Source organism: Xenopus laevis, chromosome 9_10L (genome assembly GCF_017654675.1).
Source record: "Xenopus laevis strain J_2021 chromosome 9_10L, Xenopus_laevis_v10.1, whole genome shotgun sequence".
In the NCBI taxonomy this organism is placed as follows: Eukaryota; Metazoa; Chordata; class Amphibia; order Anura; family Pipidae; genus Xenopus; species Xenopus laevis.
The window spans coordinates 120,897,991-120,920,652 of NC_054387.1; the positions used below are offsets into that span (position 1 = coordinate 120,897,991).

At 45.1% G+C, this 22,662-nt stretch overlaps 1 protein-coding gene across 1 annotated transcript; it reads left to right on the forward strand.

The window, feature by feature from the left end:
- The first annotated feature begins 213 nt into the window (after nt 1–213).
- Nucleotides 214–21,328, forward strand: tbl3.L (transducin (beta)-like 3 L homeolog). The gene is given in 22 exon segments (NM_001086573.1): nt 214–253; nt 2,359–2,410; nt 2,959–3,054; nt 3,163–3,210; nt 3,471–3,612; nt 4,487–4,571; nt 4,767–4,937; nt 5,132–5,207; nt 5,363–5,459; nt 6,894–7,105; nt 8,045–8,186; nt 8,371–8,429; nt 8,638–8,744; nt 8,899–9,049; nt 10,009–10,239; nt 10,346–10,416; nt 10,508–10,664; nt 16,661–16,719; nt 17,520–17,623; nt 17,864–17,935; nt 18,578–18,736; nt 20,735–21,328. Coding segments are annotated over 22 exon segments (2,496 nt in total). The 5' UTR covers nt 214–221; the 3' UTR covers nt 20,908–21,328.
- The last annotated feature ends 1,334 nt before the right edge of the window (nt 21,329–22,662 follow it).

Consider the following 22,662-nt stretch of genomic DNA (forward strand, 5'->3'; position numbering starts at 1 on the left):
CCTCTTTCCACTTTTTGACAGTTGAGAGAGGTATCTGCCCCCAAATAGCCAGCTACTATTCATGGGTGTAGCAACATGGCGACGCTACAGGTGGTTTTCTTTCGTCATTACACAGCGCCGGAACTTGAGCATCCGCAGCAGCAGGAAGCACATGGGTTGTCGCTGTCCGCGTGAGTTGTAATCGAATGGGACCGAAAGTTACGCGAAAGGAATAGACGAACATGGCGGCTCCCTTAATAAAGTTCAAGACCAAGTAAGCACAGTACTTATATACTCCTGTTGTGGCCACAGTACAGCGATATAAATGCAACACGTCCAGCCAGTAAAGCTGTCGGTGCGATTCTCAGAAAGGAACTGTATTGGAACAGAGTTGTCCTCCCCATCCCCCATGTCATTAGGCTCCGCAGGAATTAGAATAAAAAAAAAAATCAGGCTTGTATCATTATTATCATATCATTATTATCTCTCTAATGACACTTCGTTGCCTGTCATCTCTGCGGCAGATTAAAGGGGAACTTGACCTATCTATGAACGTGTATCACTATCATGTTAAGTTCTAATTCAAAAATATTTTCTATCATTAGTGGGGAGTCTATGTAACTGATTCCTGTGGCCATGTGGGTATAGTAATGTACCATTTTAATGCGATATTTAATAAACTTTCAATGTTTAACTGTAATTGGGGCCTTGGGACATTTATCTTAGATGTATATTTATAGTACAATGTTCTAATTCTAAACAAAATTTCAGTTGGTCTTTGTTTATTTTGTATTTATTTTGTTATGAAATCTTTCTGTTCTGCCTGTGCTGTTAGGTCTATGATCAGAACTAGGGCAGGTAATGGGTATGTGTCCAGGGGGCAGTTGGAGGAAAGGGCTGTTCCAAGCAAAGCTATTGCTGGACAGACCAGGGGAAGTGAGAGAGAAAGTAAGTGGTCCAGCAAGACCTCATATCGCTCGCTTCTGATCGCTGATCAATAGATACGAGTCGTGCTATTATCTAATCCGACTTTATTTAATATCAAAGGTACAACGGTGCGTTTCGTGCCTGCAAACCTAGGCACTACTTCAGCTAGCAGGCACGAAACGCATTCGCTTTTACACACTGATGTACCTTTGATATTAAATAAAGCCGGATTAGATAATAGCAAGATAATAGATGCTGGGTGAGCTCCGCCATCTCCACTCCGCATTCTGTTGGATTCAAGGAAAGTGAGTGGTAGCTGGGGGGCAGGGGGAGTATCAATGGAGGTGGGGGGTTCTGAGCAGGGCCACTCCTACCATGTGGCAAGGTGAGAACCTTGCCTCAGGCAGCAGTGAGTGGCCGGTTACAAGGGGCAGCAAAAAGCCACCTCCTGTAGCTTTTAAGAGCGAATTTACGTTTTTTAAACCGGAAATTTGTCTCTGCTAGTGCAGAAAGCTCTGTAGCACTGATTGCGCTAGCGATGCAGCCCTGTTTGACCCTCTCCAACAATAAACTTTTAAGAGTGGAGTAGTAGAGGGAGGCGGCATCGGGTTTTTATTCCATAGGTGGCAGCAGCCCGCGGATAGCCCCTGGAGCTGAGGGGGTTGTGGGTGCAAACGGGCAGGAGGGGGGTTTGTGGCTTGCCAGGGTTGCCATCTGGCCGATAAAAATGATGGTTGATCCCAATGTTATTATTTGGGAAAAAAGATAAATGTATAGGAAGGCCGGTATTTTTTCCATAAAAGGTGGCAACCCTATTGCCTGTCCAAGTAGTATTACCTTGCTTGGTGCACCTCAATCATTGCTTCACTAATCCTGTCACCCAAAAAACAGGTTGATGGGGCAACTTAACTTTTATTACACTTCTCATTTCCAGTCCTCTGCTATGTATGTTCTTCCGCACACCACTTACTTGAATAACCAGGGTGCATTCACTTCCTAGGCTGCACCCAAGCCCAATCCTTATCCAGCGACTTTGTATGGAAGAAGCACACCTGAACGCCGGCAATAGCCTTCTCTTTGAAAAGCCAATTGCTGGCGAACAGGTGTGCTTCTTCCATACAAAGTTGTAGGGTAAGTATCCCCCAGCAACCAGACAAGTTCGAAATCACTGCAAAACAAAAGCATCAATTATGTCAAAAACATTAGGAAAAATATAAAAATGAAAGTCACCTGTAAATTGTCTTTGAATTCTGCTGCCTGCACAGGGCTAAAAGTTACTGCCCCTTTTAATTGGGTCCCTTGCCAACGTTCTTACTGGTAACGTGTTATATATAACGATAGTGGATAATACTCATGATTCCAATAAACAAGCAGAGTGGTGCTGAGGGGGCAGGTAGACTTGGAGAGCATCACATATTCTGATCTATGTGTCGTTTTCCTGACATTTTGCAGCTATGCCGTGACAAGGAAAATCGAAGCTTTCTACAAAGGAGGAAAAGTTCAGGTAATTCTAAAAATATTAAGAAGTTTAATTGGTTTAGCTGAGCCTGTAGCATCTGGCAGATTGAAGCAGCTCATTGTCTTGGTATTGGCTTCTCTATAAAGAAGTGATTGTCACTATAAAGTGGCAGGAGACTCTTCCTAACCCCAGTTTTGGGAATACAGCAGAACCCCCCTTTTTACATTTTTCAGGGGACCAGAAAAAATTTTTGTAAAATCCAGGAAAATGTAACATCAGGGAAATGTATTATGCATAATAAATAGGTGGATCCACAAAACAACAATGTAAAATGAGGGAAAACTTAAAATCAGAGGATGTAAAATGGGGTTTCTACTGTATAGCTTTACAGGGCAGGCACCTCCTTCCTCTTGTCTCATTGACACTTAGCTCATTTTTATGACATTTTCCCTTTCCTATATTTCTTTTCCTTCTGGAAGACAAATGCCTGGTTGCTAGGGGCAGTGAGGACAGCAACTATATATTACGCTTGATTCTGCCGACGCTTGGCAGCCTGATGGTTAAAATTGCCTGGCTTTGTTATATTTCTGCAGATAAGCAGCGATGGGACGTATATTCTTTGTACATGCGGGAATAAGCTCAATATACTGGATATCGCCACCGGGGCTGTCGCTTACACCATCGAGCAGGTAAATGATCTTTACTAATGCACCAATGGCTGGTTTGATAAAGGGGAAGTTAAGCTACAGGTGTGTATTTATGTATCAGCTGTTTAATGCATCTCTCTTTTTCTCTAGGATGACCAGGAAGATATAACCTCATTTGCGCTCAGCCCCGATGATGAGGTATAAAGATATCATTTGCTTATTATGTCCCCCAATTGTATCTGCACATGTTTAATAAGGACATACATGTAAACATTTGTCTATAGCTTTAGATATACAAACAGAATTAGCATGATAGGGGAAGATATTTTTTCTCTGGAGAATGTGCTTTGTGCAAGTGAAGGGTATAATGATTCTTCGCTTCATCAGAGGAAGCTTTGGCCCTTTAACAGAAGAAAGAAATCCAAATAAATGTAAATATCAAGTTCATTATTTTGTAGATTTTGGTGACGGCCAGTCGGGCATTGTTGCTAAAGCAGTGGGACTGGAGGCAGGGACAATGCTCTCGCACCTGGAAAGCCATTCACACCGCTCCGGTCTCCACAATGACCTTCGACCCCACTTCCACATTATTGGCCACAGGTAAGATATCGACACTCAGTCTGTGGGTATGCTATGACTGTTTAAAGGGCAAGTCAACCCCAAAATAAAAATTTGTATAATAAAAGAAAAAAATATTCTAAGCAACTTTACAATATACATTCATTACAAATTTTATGTGCTTTTAATATCAAACAAAGACAGGTCTGTTAATCAACTGCCTTGTCTTACATTGTATCAACAGTCTTAGACAGCAGGGCAGATAATAGAAAGGGACAGACAAACACTGCTTTCAATAGCAATGAATATGCAACTAACTTAAAAACTATAGACAATTTGTAATGAATGTACAAGGTTGCTTAGAATAATGTTTTCTTTTATTAAGCCCTTTAATTTTTTTCTTGTTTATATTTTTTTTTTATATAGATTTGCCTTCTTTACAGCTTCGAAATGGGGGATCACTGACCCCATCTAAACTTTTCAGTCCCACTTCTATTCATATTACAGTCTCTTATTCAAATCAATGCATGGTCGCTAGGGGAATTTGGAATTGAAATTGCAAACAGGGGAGCTGCTGAATGAAAAAGCAAAATAACTCAAAAACCACAAATAGTAATAAATGAAAACAAATTACAAATTGTTTCAGAATATCATTCTCTGCTTTGTACTAAAAGTTAACTTTTAAAGGTGAACTTCAAAATTTAATTAGGGAGCAAATTTTGTGGAGCCATGCTAAGCTGTTTTTGGAAGTCGATTACCGGACGAGTAACTGGCAGCTCCCATATCCTTTTCATGTGTATACATAAACCTATGCAGAATAAATGTCCTCATTATTGCCCTTTAAACCTGTATAAAATACAAGGGTAGAGCTGTTTCATCGGGGTTCCCATGTTGACTCTCTTTTTTGCACTCACAGGAGGCTGCGACAGCACCATAAAGATCTGGGATGTCATCAAGCAGTACTGTACCCACAACCTGAAGGGTTCCTCGGGGGTCGTCCAGTAAGAAAAATTCACTTTACTGCTGATTTTGGAATAAAATAGTCCCTTTTTTGTTTGCTCGGAAGAGTGCATTTCCTGCTACTCCTGTAACTATCATGGCCCTTTCCTGCGAATGTTCTTTAGTCAGACCCTGAATTTATGTCCCCTGATGTTACGTTTTCCCAGATTTTACATTCTTTTTTTTTCCCCCTGCAGCTTGGTGCAGTTTCATCCCGATATGTCACGACTGCAGCTTTTCTCATCCTCCATGGACTACAAGATTCGCCTTTGGGACCTGAAAAGCAGCAAGTGCCTCTGCATACTGGAGACCCACTTCAGCGCCGTGACCTCTCTTTGCTTTTCCACTGATGGAAACACAATGATCAGGTGAGAGGCATTTATGCTAGAAATGTGTTTAGTGAGGACCACTCTAAGTATGACACAAGTACAACGTATTCGATCATCAGATCTGATTCAGCCATTGCTTTTGAGGGAATATGGAAAATATTGCATGCAACAAGGTGTGTTTTGAGGGCAACTCTCTCTATTTTAACCTGGGCTTGTGTTCTGTTTATTTGTAGCTCTGGACGGGATAAAATTTGCACCGTGTGGGATCTGAAGACCAACAGCCCAAAGAGGACCGTGCCTGTGTATGAGGTGAGCTATGCATTTTAATGATTAGTTTTAGGACCTGACCAAATGCCCTAGAGAACGTTTGGACAGATGCTGAATTTGCGATCTTGCGTGAGATTCAGTCCCTTCATTATTTGCTGACTAATACATATATATATATCAACTTCTTGCCCATGTAGAGTGTAGAGGCTGTGGTCCTTCTCCCAGATTCTCCTGATGTGATTGGTCGAGAAAATGCCTCCCAGTCTCTGCTGTTCCTCACCGCTGGCAGTAAAGGTGAGCCAATCTCTAAATATCCTGACATTCACGGGGATGGCCATATAGCACTGATGTACAGTATGTATAACTTTACTTGTAAAGCGCTGTTAATGAGCCGCAGCTCTATACAATACATAAAAGTACAATAAATATAAACGTATACCCAGGGAAGACAAATCTCATAATGAATATATACAGAGCTCATATCAGAACAAAGAGTTTATGTGGTAAGAGACACTGTGGGATGGAGGTCCCTGCCCTGTAGAGCTTACAGTCTAAGTGGATGGGAGGGTAACATACAGGTACAAATTGGAGATGAAAAAGTGCACAAGGTAAGACATAGTCAGTAGGGACAGGACTAGGCTAATGTTCTAGTGCTCCAAAAGGTAGACTCTTAGTTTTTTCTTGAAGAGATTAAGAGAGGATTCCTTATAGAGGAATTCAGGGATGGAATTCCAGAGAGAAGGAGCAGCAAGACAGAAGGGTTTGAGACGAGAGGTGGCAGTGGATGTGGATGGTGTGAAGAGAAGGTGACTCTGAGAAGAGCGGAGAAGACAATCAGGAACATATAGTGAGACAAGAGAAGAAATGATGTGAGGAGCAGAGGCGTGAAGGGCTTTGAATGTTAGCAGAAGGATCCTGGTAGCAGAGTTTAAGATTGATTGGAGGGGAGAGAGATGGGAGTCAGGAAGACCAGTTAGGAGGAGATTGCAATAGTCTTAACGGGAAGTTTGACTACAGTATAATATTGGCAGGTACAAATTGCATGGTTCTCTCAGTATGGTAGATAACAAGTAGTTTCAGTAGTAGTAAGTTTGGGTTGCCTACTTTAGTGTGTTAGGGGTAAAGAAGAGTTTGTAGGTAGATAGGTAAGTATATCTACCCCTCTTAAAGCACATAGTCTGTCCTTCTTCTGTCTAAGCACCAGCAATATATTAATCCCCCTATGCTAGATAGCAGCAAGATGTTTCTGGTCTGCGCCATTGTCATTGGATTATCTTTTTGCCTCTGTAATTACATTTGGGACGCCCTATTTGAAGAGCAGTTTTTATCGCACTTTAACATCATTTCATGGAAATCATTTTGTTTTTAATTTGTAGGCAAGTTACTGCTTTCGTTATAAAGAACCTAACCACGCAGCTTATATTGTGAGCGAGCTTCAAGGGTTTCCATTGTTTTCTACCGTTGGAGGGGAGAGAGATGGGAGTCAGGAAGACCAGTTAGGAGGAGATTGCAATAGTCTAAACAGGATAAGATAAGGGCATAGATCAGTGTTTTGGCTGTGCATATCTTGACTGTATTGAGGAGGAAGAAGCGACAAGTTTTGTCAGTATTATTAATATGATTAGAGAAGGAGAGGGACTGGTCAAAGATTACCCCAAGCATACATGTTTTGATGTGATTCCCTTCACCCGGGCAAATCTTATATTCCTCAGTCTGTTATCTGTGCAGGCATACTGCGAGTGTGGGACGCTGCTACTGCCGTCTGTGTCTATGGCCAGACTCTGCCTCACATCACCGAGGGCAACTCCACAGAGGAGGAGGCTAATGAGCACAGCCTGACCCACTGCCTGCTCATCCCTGATCTGAGCCAGGTGGCCACAGTCACTGCCGAACACAACATCCTCATGTACGATCTTCAGAACCTCCAGCTGAAGAAGCAGGTAGGTCTCCAGCACTCGTCTCCCCCTTAGGGCTTCTAGGTGCTTATAGCATTCAGTGTTATAGGGTCATTGTAACATAGTAAGTAAGGTTGAAAAAAGACACGTCCATCAAGTTCAACCTTTTAGGTTTTTTTTATCTGCCTAACTTCTAGTTGTGCGATGGCAGTGTGCCTTAAAGGAGAACTAAAGCCTAAAAATGAATATGACTAAAAATGCCATGTTTTATATAGTGAACTTGTTGCACGAGGCTAAAGTTTCAGTTTTCAATAGCAGCAATGATCCAGCACTTGTCACAGGGGGTCACCATCTTGGAAAGTGTCTGTGACACTCACATGCTCAGTGGGCTCTGATTGGCTGTTGAGAAGCTAAGCTTAGGGCTCGTCACTAATTATCCAGCAGAAAATGAGCTTCCCCTGTAATATAAGCTGATGCTACAGGTTTGCTGATTATTAAATTCTGATGCTAATTGCACTGGTTTCTGTGCTGCCATGTAGTAATTATGTGTATTAATTACTAATCAGCCTTATATTGTGACATTTCTATTCTATGTGTACTGTATATTGTGAGCGGGTCCCTAAGCTCAGTAAGTGACAGCAGCACAGAGCATGTGCAGTGAATCAGCAGAAAAGAAGATGGGGAGCTACTGGGGCATCTTTGGAGACACAGATCTTTACTGCTAAAGGGCTGTGGTTGCCTTGGGCTGGTACAGAAACCCAAAACATAATGTAAAACATTTCTAGCTACTTCTTTAGTTAGGCTTTAGTTCTCCTTTAACATAGTCTTTTTTAAAGGGGACATCAACTTTGACTCTAAGCCGTCTTGCAGATGGGCGCAATCTAAGCACATGCAGAAGCCGTTCCTGTTTATTAGTGTATTTGTAACAACATACAGAGAATGTGTCATGGATGTAGTGCTAATTCTTACCCGTTTCTCTTCCAGTTCGCCGGATATAACGATGAGGTTCTAGATGTGAAGTTCCTGGGTCCTTCCGACTCTCATATTGTGGTGGCCACCAACAGCCCCCAACTGAAAGTGTTTGATTTGGAAACCTCAAATTGCCAGATACTCTACGGGCATACAGGTAAGTTCATGGCTCGTATCGGCTTTTGGGAAGTGGGGCGCTCCAGAATGTGCTTACACCTTCTAGCTGAGAGCACAGGGCTGGGCTTCTCCACCAGGTGGCAGTGTTTTACTATGTGCCTGCAGCATATTCAGTACAGTAATGTCGTGTAATGTAAAATCATATTCCCAACCCTTTGTTTCAGAGACTGTCCTTGCCTTGGATGTTTTTAAGAAAGGCCTTCTCTTCGCCAGTTGTGCTAAGGTATGACATGACCTAAACATTCCATCCCTTCCTGAACCTGAAAATGTTTTAATATACAGTTTGTTACTTTACTACTTTCATAATTAGTTGCCCTTTTTATTTTGCCTTTTTTTTTTTTTTTGCTCATTTATGTCCCCACCCCCTATATAGATTCTGAATTTTAGTAGTTTATTTCCTGTAGTAATCTATTCTTGTGGTCTCATTGCAGGACAGGACCATAAGAGTTTGGCGAATGAAAAAAGCCTCAGGGAAGGTCTCATGCGTTGCACAGGGCAGCGGTCATACCAACGGAGTGGGAACAATCTCATGTTCAAGGTAACAGTAGGCCCAGATTAATGCAGCATGGCACTGTGGGTAATTTTTAGCTTGTGCTAGTCACTTCCAAGTACATATTGCCTCTGGAGATGGCGATGTCTATATACAGTCATTTATAATGGCATTACCCAGCAATCTCTTTCTACCATTACAGAATGAAGGAGACTTTTCTAGTAAGTGGCAGCCAAGACTACACCATTAAACTCTGGAAGCTCCCAGAATCCCTAGTTAACAAACAGGGCAAAGGCAGTGCAGGAGATCTGGAGAGATTGCAGGCCTGCGCCACTGAGAAGGCACATGATAAGGTAAGTCACAGGCAAACTCCAACTCTTGTATATAGTACGTACAGAGAAATGCCAACATGGCTATCACCCTGTACTAAGCACAATTCAGCAGGAACAGCCCCCTTAGTTTGCTCATAGTCTGTACAGAGAGATACCATAAAGCTATAGGTATCCCCCTGTACTAAGCACAATTCAGCAGGAACAGCCCCCTTAGTTAGCTCATAGTCTGTACAGAGAGATACCATAAAACTATAGGTATCCCCCCCTGTACTAAGCACAATTCAGCTGGAACAATCCCTAAGTTTACTCATAGTCTGTACAGAGAGATCCCATAAAACTATGGCAGCATAGGTATTCCCCTGTATTTAGCAGGAACAACCCCCTTAGTTTGCTCATAGTCAGTACAGAGAGATACCATAAAACTATGGCAGCATAGGTATTCCCTGTACTAAGCACAATCCGCAGGAACAGTCCCCTAAATTTTCTCATAGTCTGTACAGCGAGATCCCATAAAACTATGGCAGCATAGGAATTCCTCTGTACTAAGCACAATTCTGCAGGAACAGCCCCCTAAGTTTGCTCATAGCCTGTACAGAGAGATCCCATAAACCTACAGCAGCATAGGTATTCCCCTGTACTAAGCACAATTCTGCAGGAACAGTCCCCTAAGTTTGCTCATAGTCTGTACAGAGAGATACCATAAAACTATGGCGCCATAGGTATTCCCCTGTACTAAGCACAATTCAGCAGGAACAGCCCCCTAAGTTTGCTCATAGTCTGTACAGAGAAATCCCATAAAACTATGATGGCATATATATGACCCTGTATTAAGCACAATTCACTGTAAGTGTGCTCATAGCCTGTACCCATGTATTGCAGCCTTCATTTAATGACCATGACATGCCAAACCACACTAGATAGCACACAATTTTAAAAGAAAAGAATCTGATTTAATTATTTTTTTTCTTTTCACTTGTCAGGATATAAACAGCGTCACTGTCTCACCCAATGACAAGCTGATCGCTTCCGGATCTCAGGACAAGACAGCCAAACTGTGGTCGGCCACGGACCTCTCTCTCCTGGGAGTCTTTCGGGGCCACAAGAGGGGCATTTGGTGCGTGCAGTTCTCAAGCGTCGACCAAGTCCTGGCCACCACATCTGCTGATGGGACACTGAAATTGTGGGGATTGCAGGACTTCAGTTGCCTGAAGGTAATGGTCGCCAGTCTCTCGATTCATCACACTGTGGTACGGCCATGTTGTTAGCAGGGTTTAAATGTAGGGGCGTAGGTCATGGAGTTTATTTCTTTTCTTGTAGACGTTTGAGGGTCACGATGCTTCAGTTCTGAAGGTGTCGTTTGTTAGTCGTGGGGCTCAGCTTCTCACAAGGTAAGTCTAGCGCTCCCTTTTGTGCCCATTAGGCCGTACTGGCTTAATTCTGTACCAGTTACCATCACTTTCTCTGTGCTCTTCTCTGCAGTGGCTCCGACGGCCTGCTGAAACTCTGGACCATAAAATCCAATGAGTGTGTGAAGACACTGGACACCCACGAAGACAAAGTCTGGGGTCTTCACTGCAACAGGGAGGATGATGCTCTGGTCACTGGATCTGCTGACTCTACCATTATCCTATGGAAGGTTAGTGAATGGGACCATACGTTGCTGTGAGACAATGAGAATACTATGGGGACATGGACGCATGTTTCTCACCTTGATTTCCGAATGAGGACGCTTATTTAAGATGATTTTCCTAAATCTTTTTGGCCATAAATGCAGCCTGGGATTTGTAGATTCTCCCCTGGGGCCTGGATACTAAATCCTTCTGTTTAAGATATTTATTTGACTTTCACATAAACAAGAAAAAGAAGAATTCCTACCATACTTACCGTAATTCTCTTTTCCTGGCCACTCTCCATATTAGCATTAAATACGGGGGATTCCCCGTCCCTGCCCCCTGACCAGATAGTCCCTCCCTCCTAAACCTTTAAAAGGTACCCCTGGAGCACACTCACCTTGTCTAATAAAAAGCATCTGTACTCACAAAAAGGGGTGGGAAATGCTAATATGGAGAGTGGCCAGGAAAAGAGAATTACGGTAAGTATGGTAGGAATTCTTCTTTTTCCTGGCCACTCCATATTAGCATTACATACGGATGTATATAGCCATGTCCCTTATGCTAAGGGGTGGGAAAAAAATGAGAAGTAAAATCTCCACTAATAAGCAAAGGGTTTTATTGAGTCGTAAAGGCCAAGTGAGCTCCAGTAGCAAAGGAATGATTGCTCGAGGAGGACATATCCAGCCTGTAATGTTTCACAAAGGTTCGTGCCGAAGCCCAGGAGGCCACCTCACAGATGTGTGGGGTAGGAACATCTGCCAATGCTGCCCAGGATGTTGACACAGCCCTAGTAGAGTGGGCCCTTAAGCCCTCCGGAGCTAGCTTGCCCTGTATTTCATAGGCCTTGGAAATACACAAGGAAATCCATCTACTGATAGTAGAAGAGGCAGCGGCCTGCCCCTTTCTACTCCCAGCTGGAATAACAAAAAGAGTATTTGACTTTCTGAAGGCAGCTGAAACTTCCAGATAACGTCTTAGGCAGATGACCGGGTCTATCTTCCTTAATTCCTCTGAGTTTTCCAAATTCTCCGGAAAAATGGGAAGAGTCACCTCTTTTCTCAGATGAAATGTGGAGACTACCTTCGGCAAGAAGGATCTTGCAGGTTTTAAGGAAACCCTGTCATGAAAAAAGGAGATATGTCCTTGGGCACAAGAGAGGGCTTGCAACTCTCCTATTCTACAAGCTGAGGCGATGGCCAGCAAGAATAGAGTCTTAAGAGTGAGTAGCCATGTTGATATTGATTCCAAGGGATCAAACGGTGTTGTTGATAGAGATTTTAGGACTAAAGGAAGACTCCATGCCGGAGGAGATTTGGTGACAGGAGGTCGTATCCTTAAGACTGCCTTGAAAAATCTTTGTACTGTCGGGTCTGTAGACCAAGTGGTCCAGATAGAGCTGACAGAGCTGAGGCATGTACCCTAAGGGTCCTATATTGTAGGCCCTTGTCCAGACCTGACTGTAGGAATCCTAAGACTTGAGGAAGGGAGATGTTATCCGAGACATATTCACTGTGTGAGCGCCAGAGCATAAATCTTTCCCATATCCTGTAGTATGTGCGAGATGTTGAAGACTTCCTTGCTTTGAGTAAGGTGTCTACCACCTCCTTGGGGAGGCCTAGTGTAGCCAATCTCTTGCGCTCAACCTCCAAGCCTGTAGGGATAGGGCTGCTGGGTTCGGATGCAGAATAGGGCCTTGGCTGAGCAAATCCTTCCTCATTGGTAGTGGCCAAGGAGGAGTTGTTGTCAACTTTAAGAGCAGGGGATACCAAGGCCTGCGTGGCCAGTTTGGTGCGATCAGAATCAGATCTCCTCTCTCCTGAATGAGCTTTTGAAGAACTCTCAGTATTAGAGGGAATGGAGGAAATGCATACGCCAGTTTGAAGGACCATGTCTGAAGTAGAGCATCTGATCCTGCTGCTGTCTGGCAGTATCTCCTCGAGAAGAACCTCGGGACTTTTGCATTGAGGTGAGAGGCTAGGAGGTCGCACTCTGGTAGACCCCAATTTCTCACTATGCTCTGAAAAACCTCCATGTTCAATGCCCATTCGTGGCTTGAGATGCTGTTTCGGCTCAGGAAGTCTGCCTCCTGATTCTTTACCCCTGGGAGGTGTTCCGCCGTCAGAGCAGACAAGTTGCTCTCTGCCCACTGGATTATAGGCTGAACCTCCTGAAAAAGAGATCTGCTCCTTGTTCCTCCCTGCTTCTTGATATAGGCCACCGCACTTGTGTTGTCCGTGAGGATCTTCACTGATGATCCCTTTAGGACTCTGGCGAAAGAGAATAGAGCTAGTTTTGCCGCTCGTATCTCTAAGATATTCGAGGGGACGTTGGTTTGGAGAGACGGCCAAAGCCCCTGTGCCCATTCTGGTCCCAGCCGGGCTCCCCAACCCCGGGATGATGCGTCCGTGGTCAGAATCTTCCATTGAGGTTGTGACAGTCGAAACCCTCTCGCTAGGTTTCTCTCTGAAGTCCACCAGTGTAGGGAATTCTTGAATGATTGGGAGAGGTAAATCCATTGCTCCCAGTCCTTCTGTTCCCTGTTCCATTGCTCTAGAAATAAGGCCTGGGCTGGACGCATGTGCCACCTTGCCCATCTTGTTACTGGTATGGTAGAAGTCATGGATCCCAACAAAGACATTAGATCCCGGGCCGACAGCCTGTCCTTCGAAAGAGTCTCTGAGGCTAAGTTGACCAGACTCGAGATCTTTTGGGGAGGAAGTGAGACTAAATCCTCCAAAGTGTTGAACCAGGCTCCTAGATAGACCAGGGACTGGGATGGGACTAGTTGGCTCTTCTCCCAATTTATAATCCATCCGTGGGATCTCAGATAGGAAAGGACTCGATCTCTGTCCTTGATCAGAGTTTTCTCCTCTTTGGCTGATATTAGGATATCGTCCAGGTAGTGCCAGATCGATATTCCCTCCAATCTTAGTTGGGCAATGAGGGTGACCAGAATCTTGGAGAAAACTCTCGGGGCCGTGGACAGGCCGAACGGAAGGCATCTGAACTGGAAATGTCTTCCCCCAATGGCGAAGCGAAGGAAGCACTGATGGGAATTTGCAATGGGAATATGTAGGTAGGCATCTCTCAGATCGATGGAGAGGAGCCAGTCTCCTGGAAGGACCGCTGAAATGATGGAAAAGATGGATTCCATCTTGAACTTCTGGATCCTCAAGTGTCTGTTTACCACCTTGAGGTCTAGAATAGGCCTCCATCCTCCCGAGATCTTCCTTACTAGGAACAGTGTTGAATAATATCCCTTGTTCCTTTGTTCCTGTGGGACTGGTAATATGGCATCCTCCTTTAAAAGCCACTGCAGATAGTGGTCTATGGCTTTTCTTTTTTCCCCATCTTTTGGAAATGTTGAAGTTACAAACTGATTCCCCGTAGGAACCCTGAGGAATTCGAGACGGTATCCTCTCGACAGGATATCCAACACCCATTGGTCTGTGATGGAAGATCGCCATTGTTCTTGAAAAAGCTGTAGTCTGGCCCCTACTCCAATGGTATCCGACGGATAGTCAGGAGGATTTCTTGCTAGGTTGTGCCTGTCTGGATCTATCGTTTCCCTGAAAAGAGGTCTGTCCTCTTTTCCACTGAAAAGGTCTGAACCCCTCTGCAGAAGACCTGTTTTGCTGGTGTCCGCCCCTGAATCTTCCTGAGCCGCGAAAAAAGGGAGATTTGAAGTGCACGGGTTTTTTATTTTTCTTTTCCTGAGGCAAGAATTGGCTTTTTCCCCCCGAGGCCTTGGTTATGACATCATCTAGCCTGGGGCCAAAGAGTCGTCCCCCTTCAAAGGGTAAGGTGCAAAGACTCATCTTTGAAGAAACGTCAGCTGACCAGGTTCTGAGCCAGAGGGCTCTTCGTGCTGCAACCGCAAGGGACATAGATCGGGCTGCAAGTCTAGTCAGGTCTATTGCCACTTCAGAGATGTATCCGGTCGCCAACTTGAGTTCTGCAAGGCTAGAAGAAATTTCTTGTTTGTCGGCGCCCTCCGAAAGGGCTTTGTCAATGCCTTCTATCCAAAAGGACATGGCTTTGGCCACCGAAATGAGGGCCACTGCTGGCTTACATGTCGCTCCAGCCACCTGAAAGCTCTTCCTGAGGTCTGATTCTGCCTTTCGATCCATAGGATCTCTCAATGCTGAACTGTCATCTATTGGTAGGGTAGTCTTCTTTGCCAAATGGATAACAGCCGGGTCTACGGCAGGGGCAGCGATCCAATCCTTGACATCTGATTCCTTAAAAGGATAAAGTTTTGAAAATCTCGTACCCTGAGATAGAAATGACACTTTTTGGCTGACTTTTTCCACTCCGTTTTTATGAGGTCCGAGACCTCTTGGAAGAGAGGAAAAGTCTGACGGCTCTTAGAGGGGTTTGGGAGCACCTTGAGAGAGACTGTACCCTCTGGATCCTCTTCTGCTCCCAGGGTCAATTTAACTGCCTTAATGAGAGGAGAGACCAAGGATAAGTCAAAGGAGCCGCTGGACCCGTCAGAGTCCTCATCTGAATCGATGTAAGAATTTGAAAATCTCTCTTGTTGCGATTCCTCCTCAGAGGAGGCTTCCGCTGTGTCCCAGACTGTACCCCTGGACGGAGAGTTCTCCTGGCTATCTTCCCAATCCTCCGTAACTCTAGTTGAAGGAGGAAAGGCTGAACTGCAGAAATCCTTCCAGCAGGTGCTGCAGAATTTTTTGCCCGGAAGAGGAGGGTTGAAACATCCCATGCATTCTGGATGGTGAGAGGAGACAGCAGTGGCTTTGCGTTTCTTAGAAGTCCCTTCTTCAGGCAAGCTGAGGAAGAGAGAGAGAGAGGACAGCCTAATTAGAAAAGGAGAGAGAGAGACAAGTAAGATAGAAACAACCCAAAGGAGGGACCTACCTAGCTTGGGGGGCAGAGGCATTGGAGGCTGAGGAGTCCATGAAGCCAGAAGGACAAGGCCTAGCAGGAAAAAAGAGCATGAAAAAATGCACTTGCCTAAGGGCTAAGGATGCCACCCTAATTGAATCTTACCTGTAAGGCTGAGGGAAGAAGGAAGCACGAACCTTCCCTTGGAAGGCAGAGGGTGGAAGTGAGCAGCACGAGCGCTGCCTTGTCGGGGCCTTTTATACTGCCGGTGTGGCAGCAGCCCTCTACAATCCGCCCCTCAAAAACATGGCCGCCTGGAGAGAGTGCGCCAAGCACAACATGGCCGCCGCCTGCGCGAGGATGCGCACAGGGAGAGCGCGCTAGGCGCTAATGAGGAGGCGATTCAACAGTAGAGACCGCATTGGCCTCTGAAACCCCCTGTGTGCCGGAGCGGTCGCCTCCTCCCCATATTAAGGAAAAAGTCGGCAATATGCCAACCTCAAGATGGCCGCTGGACAGGAAGTTGGCTGGTCGGAAGGAGCGCAATGCGCCTGCAAGCATAGCCAGCCTCTTGGAAATATCCCGCGTCGTAAGCAGCAACCATCCCTGGGCCGGGGATTGATCTCTATAATAGTACTAAGAGAAAAGGAAAAGGAACTCCTCGTGACACAGGCAACTTTGAAGAGTTACCTCCATGTCACACCTCTCTCAGCAGGAAAGGCAGGGTCGTGTTGTGGTAAGGATGTCCCTCCTGCTCAGGCCTTACACACAGACGTTCACAACGAATGGGGGGAAGGCATAGCACTCTGCCCAAATTCACCTGTGAAGCTCGAGGGCTTAGGGAATGATACCCAACCAGGAGAAAACCCTCAGGTCAGAAGAAGAGTGAGGACAGAAAGAAAAAAGACAAGGTCAGTGTGCTCCAGGGGTACCTTTTAAAGGTTTAGGAGGGAGGGACTATCTGGTCAGGGGGCGGGGACGGGGAATCCCCCGTATGTAATGCTAATATGGAGTGGCCAGGAAAAATCAGTATGACAGCATATATCATGCTCAGAGAATGTACTGAATCCTATGGACAAGAACAGTTTCACTGTTCACTATAGAAGCAAATAAATAGTACTGGTCATTTGTATTATGCTGAGCCACTAAGCAAGAACCCATTCATTCACAGGATGTCACAGAGACGGAGCTGGCTGAAGAGCAGGCAAAGGAAGAGGAGGGCATCCTAAAGTAAGTTTTATGGCTAGGGCAAGAGGGGGCAGAAATCAGCCTACCCAAAATCCCGCTAGCCGAATCTTCTTGTCTGCTCGCGTCTGGAAGCCTTGTGTCGGCTCTGGCGCAAACCGACTCTGCGTATTTCCGCGAAGAAACGCAAGACTTTGCATTTCGAGCCTCAAACTCAGGGGGCTGTTCCTGCTGAATTGTGCTTAGTACAGGGGAATACCTATGCTGCCATAGTTTTATGGGATCTCTCTGTACAGACTATGAGCAAACTTAGGGGGTTGTTCCTGCAGAATTGTGCTTAGTACAGGGGAATACCTATACTGCCTTAGTTTTATGGTATCTCTCTGTCCAGACTATGAGCAAACTTAGGGGACTGTTCCTGCAGAATTGTGCTTAGTACAGGGAATACCTATGCTGCCATAGTTTTATGGTATCTCTCTGTCCAGACTATGAGCAAACTTAGGGGACTGTTCCTGCAGAATTGTGCTTAGTACAGGGAATACCTATGCTGCCATAGTTTTATGGTATCTCTCTGTCCAGACTATGAGCAAACTTAGGGGGCTGTTCCTGCAAAATTGTGCTTAGTACAGGGGAATACCTATGCTGCCATAGTTTTATGGGATCTCTCTGTACAGACTATGAGCAAATGTAAGGGGCTGTTCCTGCAGAATCGTGCTTAGTACAGGGGAATACCTATGCTGCCGTAGTTTTATGGTAGCATAAAAGAGAGATGTAGCCATTATCAGTGAGTCTGATTGAACCTTTCCATCTCATCTAACAACTGGTCTGTGTGTTTCACATGAAAGGCAACAAGAGCTGTCAAATTTGCTGCATGAGAAGCGATTCCTGAAAGCGCTGGGACTGGCCATCTCATTAGATCAACCTTACACTGTGCTCACCGTCATCAAAGGTAAGTGTCCAACGGGTAGTGGTTAATCTGTTTCTGCTGATGTTTGCTTAGTTCCGCCAATAACAACTGGACAAAACCATCCTGCAAGTATGGGAATCCCCCTCTGCGCTTGTCCATGCACAATACACTAAGGCAACACATGTACAGTATATACAGGGCAGTATGGCAGTACATGTGTATGTTTCCATGCTGTGAGACACCAGTAGCAGAAGCCTTTTCAGCTTTCATTTGTTTTTCCAGCGATCCTCCAGGAACCACAAGGCATCGATGACTTGGAAAAACACATTGTGAGGTTGCGCCCGGATCAGAAAGGTAAGAGAGAGGTTCTAGAGTTTGTTGCATATTTTGCCACGTGCCTGGGACCCACCTCATTTCTGTGAATCTGTGTCTGTGCCCTGCCCTGAAACCGGGGTGCTAGTGAGGATTGCTCAGAGCTGGAGCACAGCCAGGGATTGCATCAGGCATCTCTATGGAGCAACACATGCAGTCTGTATGCTGGGGCAGGAACACTAATCTCCAATTAAAGCCATGTTGTGCAATGAATGCATAAAAAAAAAAATGTATCTCCCACATACCCAACACACCCCAACTTTGACAGCGGTTCCCATGTTTAAACTGGTGCTGCCCCTGTGCCTTGCAGTAGATTGGGTGATGTTGCAAGACTGTGATACGATAGAGGAACTGTAGTGATCCATCAGCCAATCACATCATTACGGCACCTGACTGCCAGCCCAGCATGCACTGGGACACTCAAAGTCATAAAACATAGACCTGTAGTCCTTGTTATCCAATCAGATGTTTGCTTTGAATTAGTGCGTAATTAAAAGTAACTGGGCTCCACAGCAAAATCATTTCATTGCCCCTCCCCCCGGGGTCGGCTGGAAAGATGTGATTAATTGTTCCCTTACCAGCAAAGTCTCTGTGTCTTGTAACCGTCTCCTCCTTGGCCTGCAGAGTCCATACTGCGCTACTGCTGTGTCTGGAACACAAACTCACGCAACTGCCACGAGTCACAGTCCGTGCTGAACATCCTTCTTACCCACGAGCCCCCAGAGAGCCTCCTGCAGTTCACTGGGATCCGAGGGTCCCTGGAAGCCCTCATACCTTACACAGGTGAGTACAACATAGTCAGTGGCAGCCTTAGGGCAGACTGAATAGAGAGGGGGCACAAATCACAAATTGGACCACTAGTGGGCTGCATAGGAGGAGGGTGGGTGTTGTAGTTCCACAACCACTGGACAGGCACATCTTGCATACCCCTGCAACTAGCTAGCTGCAATTATTTACCCTTTTATGATGTTTCTATAATTGGCTGTTGGTAGCTGGACCAGACTGTCAATCTGCAAGTTCTGGCAAATGTCAGAAGGGCTGCTGTAAGATGCCATAGACAGTCACTATTTATTGGTCCTGTGGGGGGGGGGGCTGTTTGGATCTCTGAGTACTTGAAATGCCATGGCCCACTTTGACTCTCAGTCCTAACCTGGTGAAGGCTCTGTTTTTCTTATCTAAAAACGATTACCGAGACGTCCTACACTACTCCCAGCATCCTCAACCAACCATGTGTTATTTTGAAGGGCCATAACACACTAAACAAGTTTTATGGTATCTCTCTGTACAGACTATGAGCAAACTTAGGGGGCTGTTCCTGCAGAATTGTGCTTAGTACAGGGAATACCTATGCTGCCATAGTTTTATGCAATTTCTCTGTACAGACTATGAGCAAACTTAGGGGGCTGTTCCTGCAGAATTGTACTTAGTACAGGGGAATACCTATGCTGCCATAGTTTTATGGAATCTCTCTGTATAGACTATGAGCAAACTTAGGGGCTGTTCCTGCAGAATTGTGCTTAGTACAGCATAGGCTGCCATAGTTTTATGGGATCTCTCTGTACAGACTATGAGCAAACTTATTGGGCTGTGCCTGCAGAATTGTGCTTAGTACAGGGGAATACCTATGCTGCCATAGTTTTATGGAATCTCTCTGTACAGACTATGAGCAAACTTAGGGGACTGTTCCTGCAGAATTGTGCTTAGTACAGAGGAATACCTATGCTGCCATAGTTTTATGGGATCTCTCTGTACAGACTATGAGCAAACTTATTGGGCTGTGCCTGCAGAATTGTGCTTAGTACAGGGAATACCTATGCTGCCATAGTTTTATGGGATCTCTCTGTACAGACTATGAGCAAACTTAGGGGACTGTTCCTGCAGAATTGTGCTTAGTACAGCATAGGCTGCCATAGTTTTATGGGATCTCTCTGTACAGACTATGAGCAAACTTATTGGGCTGTGCCTGCAGAATTGTGCTTAGTACAGGGGAATACCTATGCTGCCATAGTTTTATGGAATCTCTCTGTACAGACTATGAGCAAACTTAGGGGACTGTGCCTGCAGAATTGTGCTTAGTACAGGGGAATACCTATGCTGCCATAGTTTTATGGAATCTCTCTGTACAGACTATGAGCAAACTTAGGGGACTGTTCCTGCAGAATTGTGCTTAGTACAGAGGAATACCTATGCTGCCATAGTTTTATGGGATCTCTCTGTACAGACTATGAGCAAACTTATTGGGCTGTGCCTGCAGAATTGTGCTTAGTACAGGGAATACCTATGCTGCCATAGTTTTATGGGATCTCTCTGTACAGACTATGAGCAAACTTAGGGGACTGTTCCTGCAGAATTGTGCTTAGTACAGCATAGGCTGCCATAGTTTTATGGGATCTCTCTGTACAGACTATGAGCAAACTTATTGGGCTGTGCCTGCAGAATTGTGCTTAGTACAGGGGAATACCTATGCTGCCATAGTTTTATGGAATCTCTCTGTACAGACTATGAGCAAACTTAGGGGACTGTTCCTGCAGAATTGTGCTTAGTACAGAGGAATACCTATGCTGCCATAGTTTTATGGGATCTCTCTGTACAGACTATGAGCAAACTTATTGGGCTGTGCCTGCAGAATTGTGCTTAGTACAGGGAATACCTATGCTGCCATAGTTTTATGGGATCTCTCTGTACAGACTATGAGCAAACTGAGGGGGCTGTTCCTGCAAAATTGTGTTCACAAAGACTTTATTATGATGGAGCATTAATATTCTCGTTCTCTTGATGCAGAGAGGCACATGCAGCGGATGGGCAGGCTGCTCCAGGCGTCCATGTTTGTTGACTTTATGTGGCAGCAAATGCGACTGACGGATTTGCCAGCAGAAGACAAGGCACCTGAGTCTATTGCTACAAAGTCTGCTCCTGTTGCTGGGAAGCACAAAATCTCCTCCGTTCAGGGCTGAGCCCCCTTGGATCCCCCAACACACTGTATAAAATATAACCGTCGCCCCCTACATTACCAACATCAGAAGGAACACTCAGCCGCTGGGTCACATGCCAGAGGACTAGGATCCTGGGCAGCCTGTTGAGACGTTCTGGGTTGGTTCCCGTATGTACAGCCTGCAGCTAACCTGTTGGAGATCACAGTGTGAGGACTGTCAGTAGAAAGATGTATATGGTTATTCCTGCAGTTGCCATGGAGACAACCAAGCCCTGCATTATGGAACGAGCCTCTGGCTACTCGTATAAAGTGAGGACTCCATAAACTGCGATTGCCTTTCTCCAGACTGTACCACCCTGCCTTGCCTTCAGCTTACCTGTGCAATATGAGTGGTACATCTATTATTTTTTTTTAGGGATTTAATAAAATGTTCCCTAATTTAATTTGGTCTTTTATTGTTACTTCCACACGGGCCGCTCTTGTGTTCCAACTGCCTAAGCCGATACAGCACTGCAGATTAATTTGGGATACCAGTGTATAATCACCCTATGACTCTACAAATACAACCCAATACAAGTGTAGAGTCTGTTTATATGGCAGCTCCAGTGCCCCCCAACTTACTCTTTTGCAGCCATCCATTGGCTGGGGGTTCCTGAAACTTAAGGTGGCCATAGACATAGACGATCTCGCCAAACGAGTGGATCCCTCCCCCCGATATGCCCACATTGAAGTGCTCTATATTGGTTGATCCTAGGGCCCAACGATCAGATCATAATGGATCCGATACAGGTGGTCGGATCGCGGCCACGATCCGACAGGATTTTTTAACCTGCCCGATCTAGATCTGGCGACTTTTGGCCAGATATTGATTGGGTAGCCCGTCAGATTGGCCCCACATACGGGCCAATAAGCTGCCAACTCGGTCTGTTGGCAGCTTTTATCGGCCCATGTATGGGGGCCTTTAGGGCTGTTAGCAGCAAGAAGCAGCAGATTAGCCAATCGCCTGTTGTTTGCTAACAACATGGCCACTCCCGCTCCCAGTAAGAAACCAATATCAATCATTAACGAATACTTTCTCTGCAGCATAATATAATGTATTTAAAATAAAGGCCCTGTGCTATGAGTCATAAAAGGCAAACATGTCTTATTTCTAAATTATGTTCTTAAACCTGTTTATTTCCTTAATATCGTTACCAATGGACCTGGGACACTTGAAGGGGTGTGGAACCAGTGATAAGAACCTAAGGGGGTGTTTGAAAATATGCCCGTCGTGCTTTCATTGATAGTTACGCTCACATGCAGCAGTTCTGTCATGCTTTACTGTCGACGTCCTAACTATCTTCATAACAGAACATTTAGACCACAGTGGTCAGAGTGTATTTGAAACTTATTGTTTGTGTCCCCAGCAGCTCCCCATCTTGGATCTTGTTAGGCATCTTCCCCAGGTCTTCCCTGCTGGCATGATACAGATGCCCTAACCTAAACTTTAGTTCCCCTTTAAAGAAGTGCAAAAAGTATCTTTAAGGCATTTACTTTCTATTCCTAGAGATAATGCATCAACAAATATCTGCTATTTTGTCGTGTGTGTGTGTAAGTGATATAAATAAATAAATAACAAATCCGTGGATAGCACCTGCTTTCCATTTAGCTACCCCTGTGCACGGAGATCCAATGTAAACAAAAAATAGAACAAAAACAGCACCAAGGGTCTTAATGTGATGAAAAATCGATATGTTGTTACATAGAATGTAAAACCGACGTTTCTGTCCCCATTGGG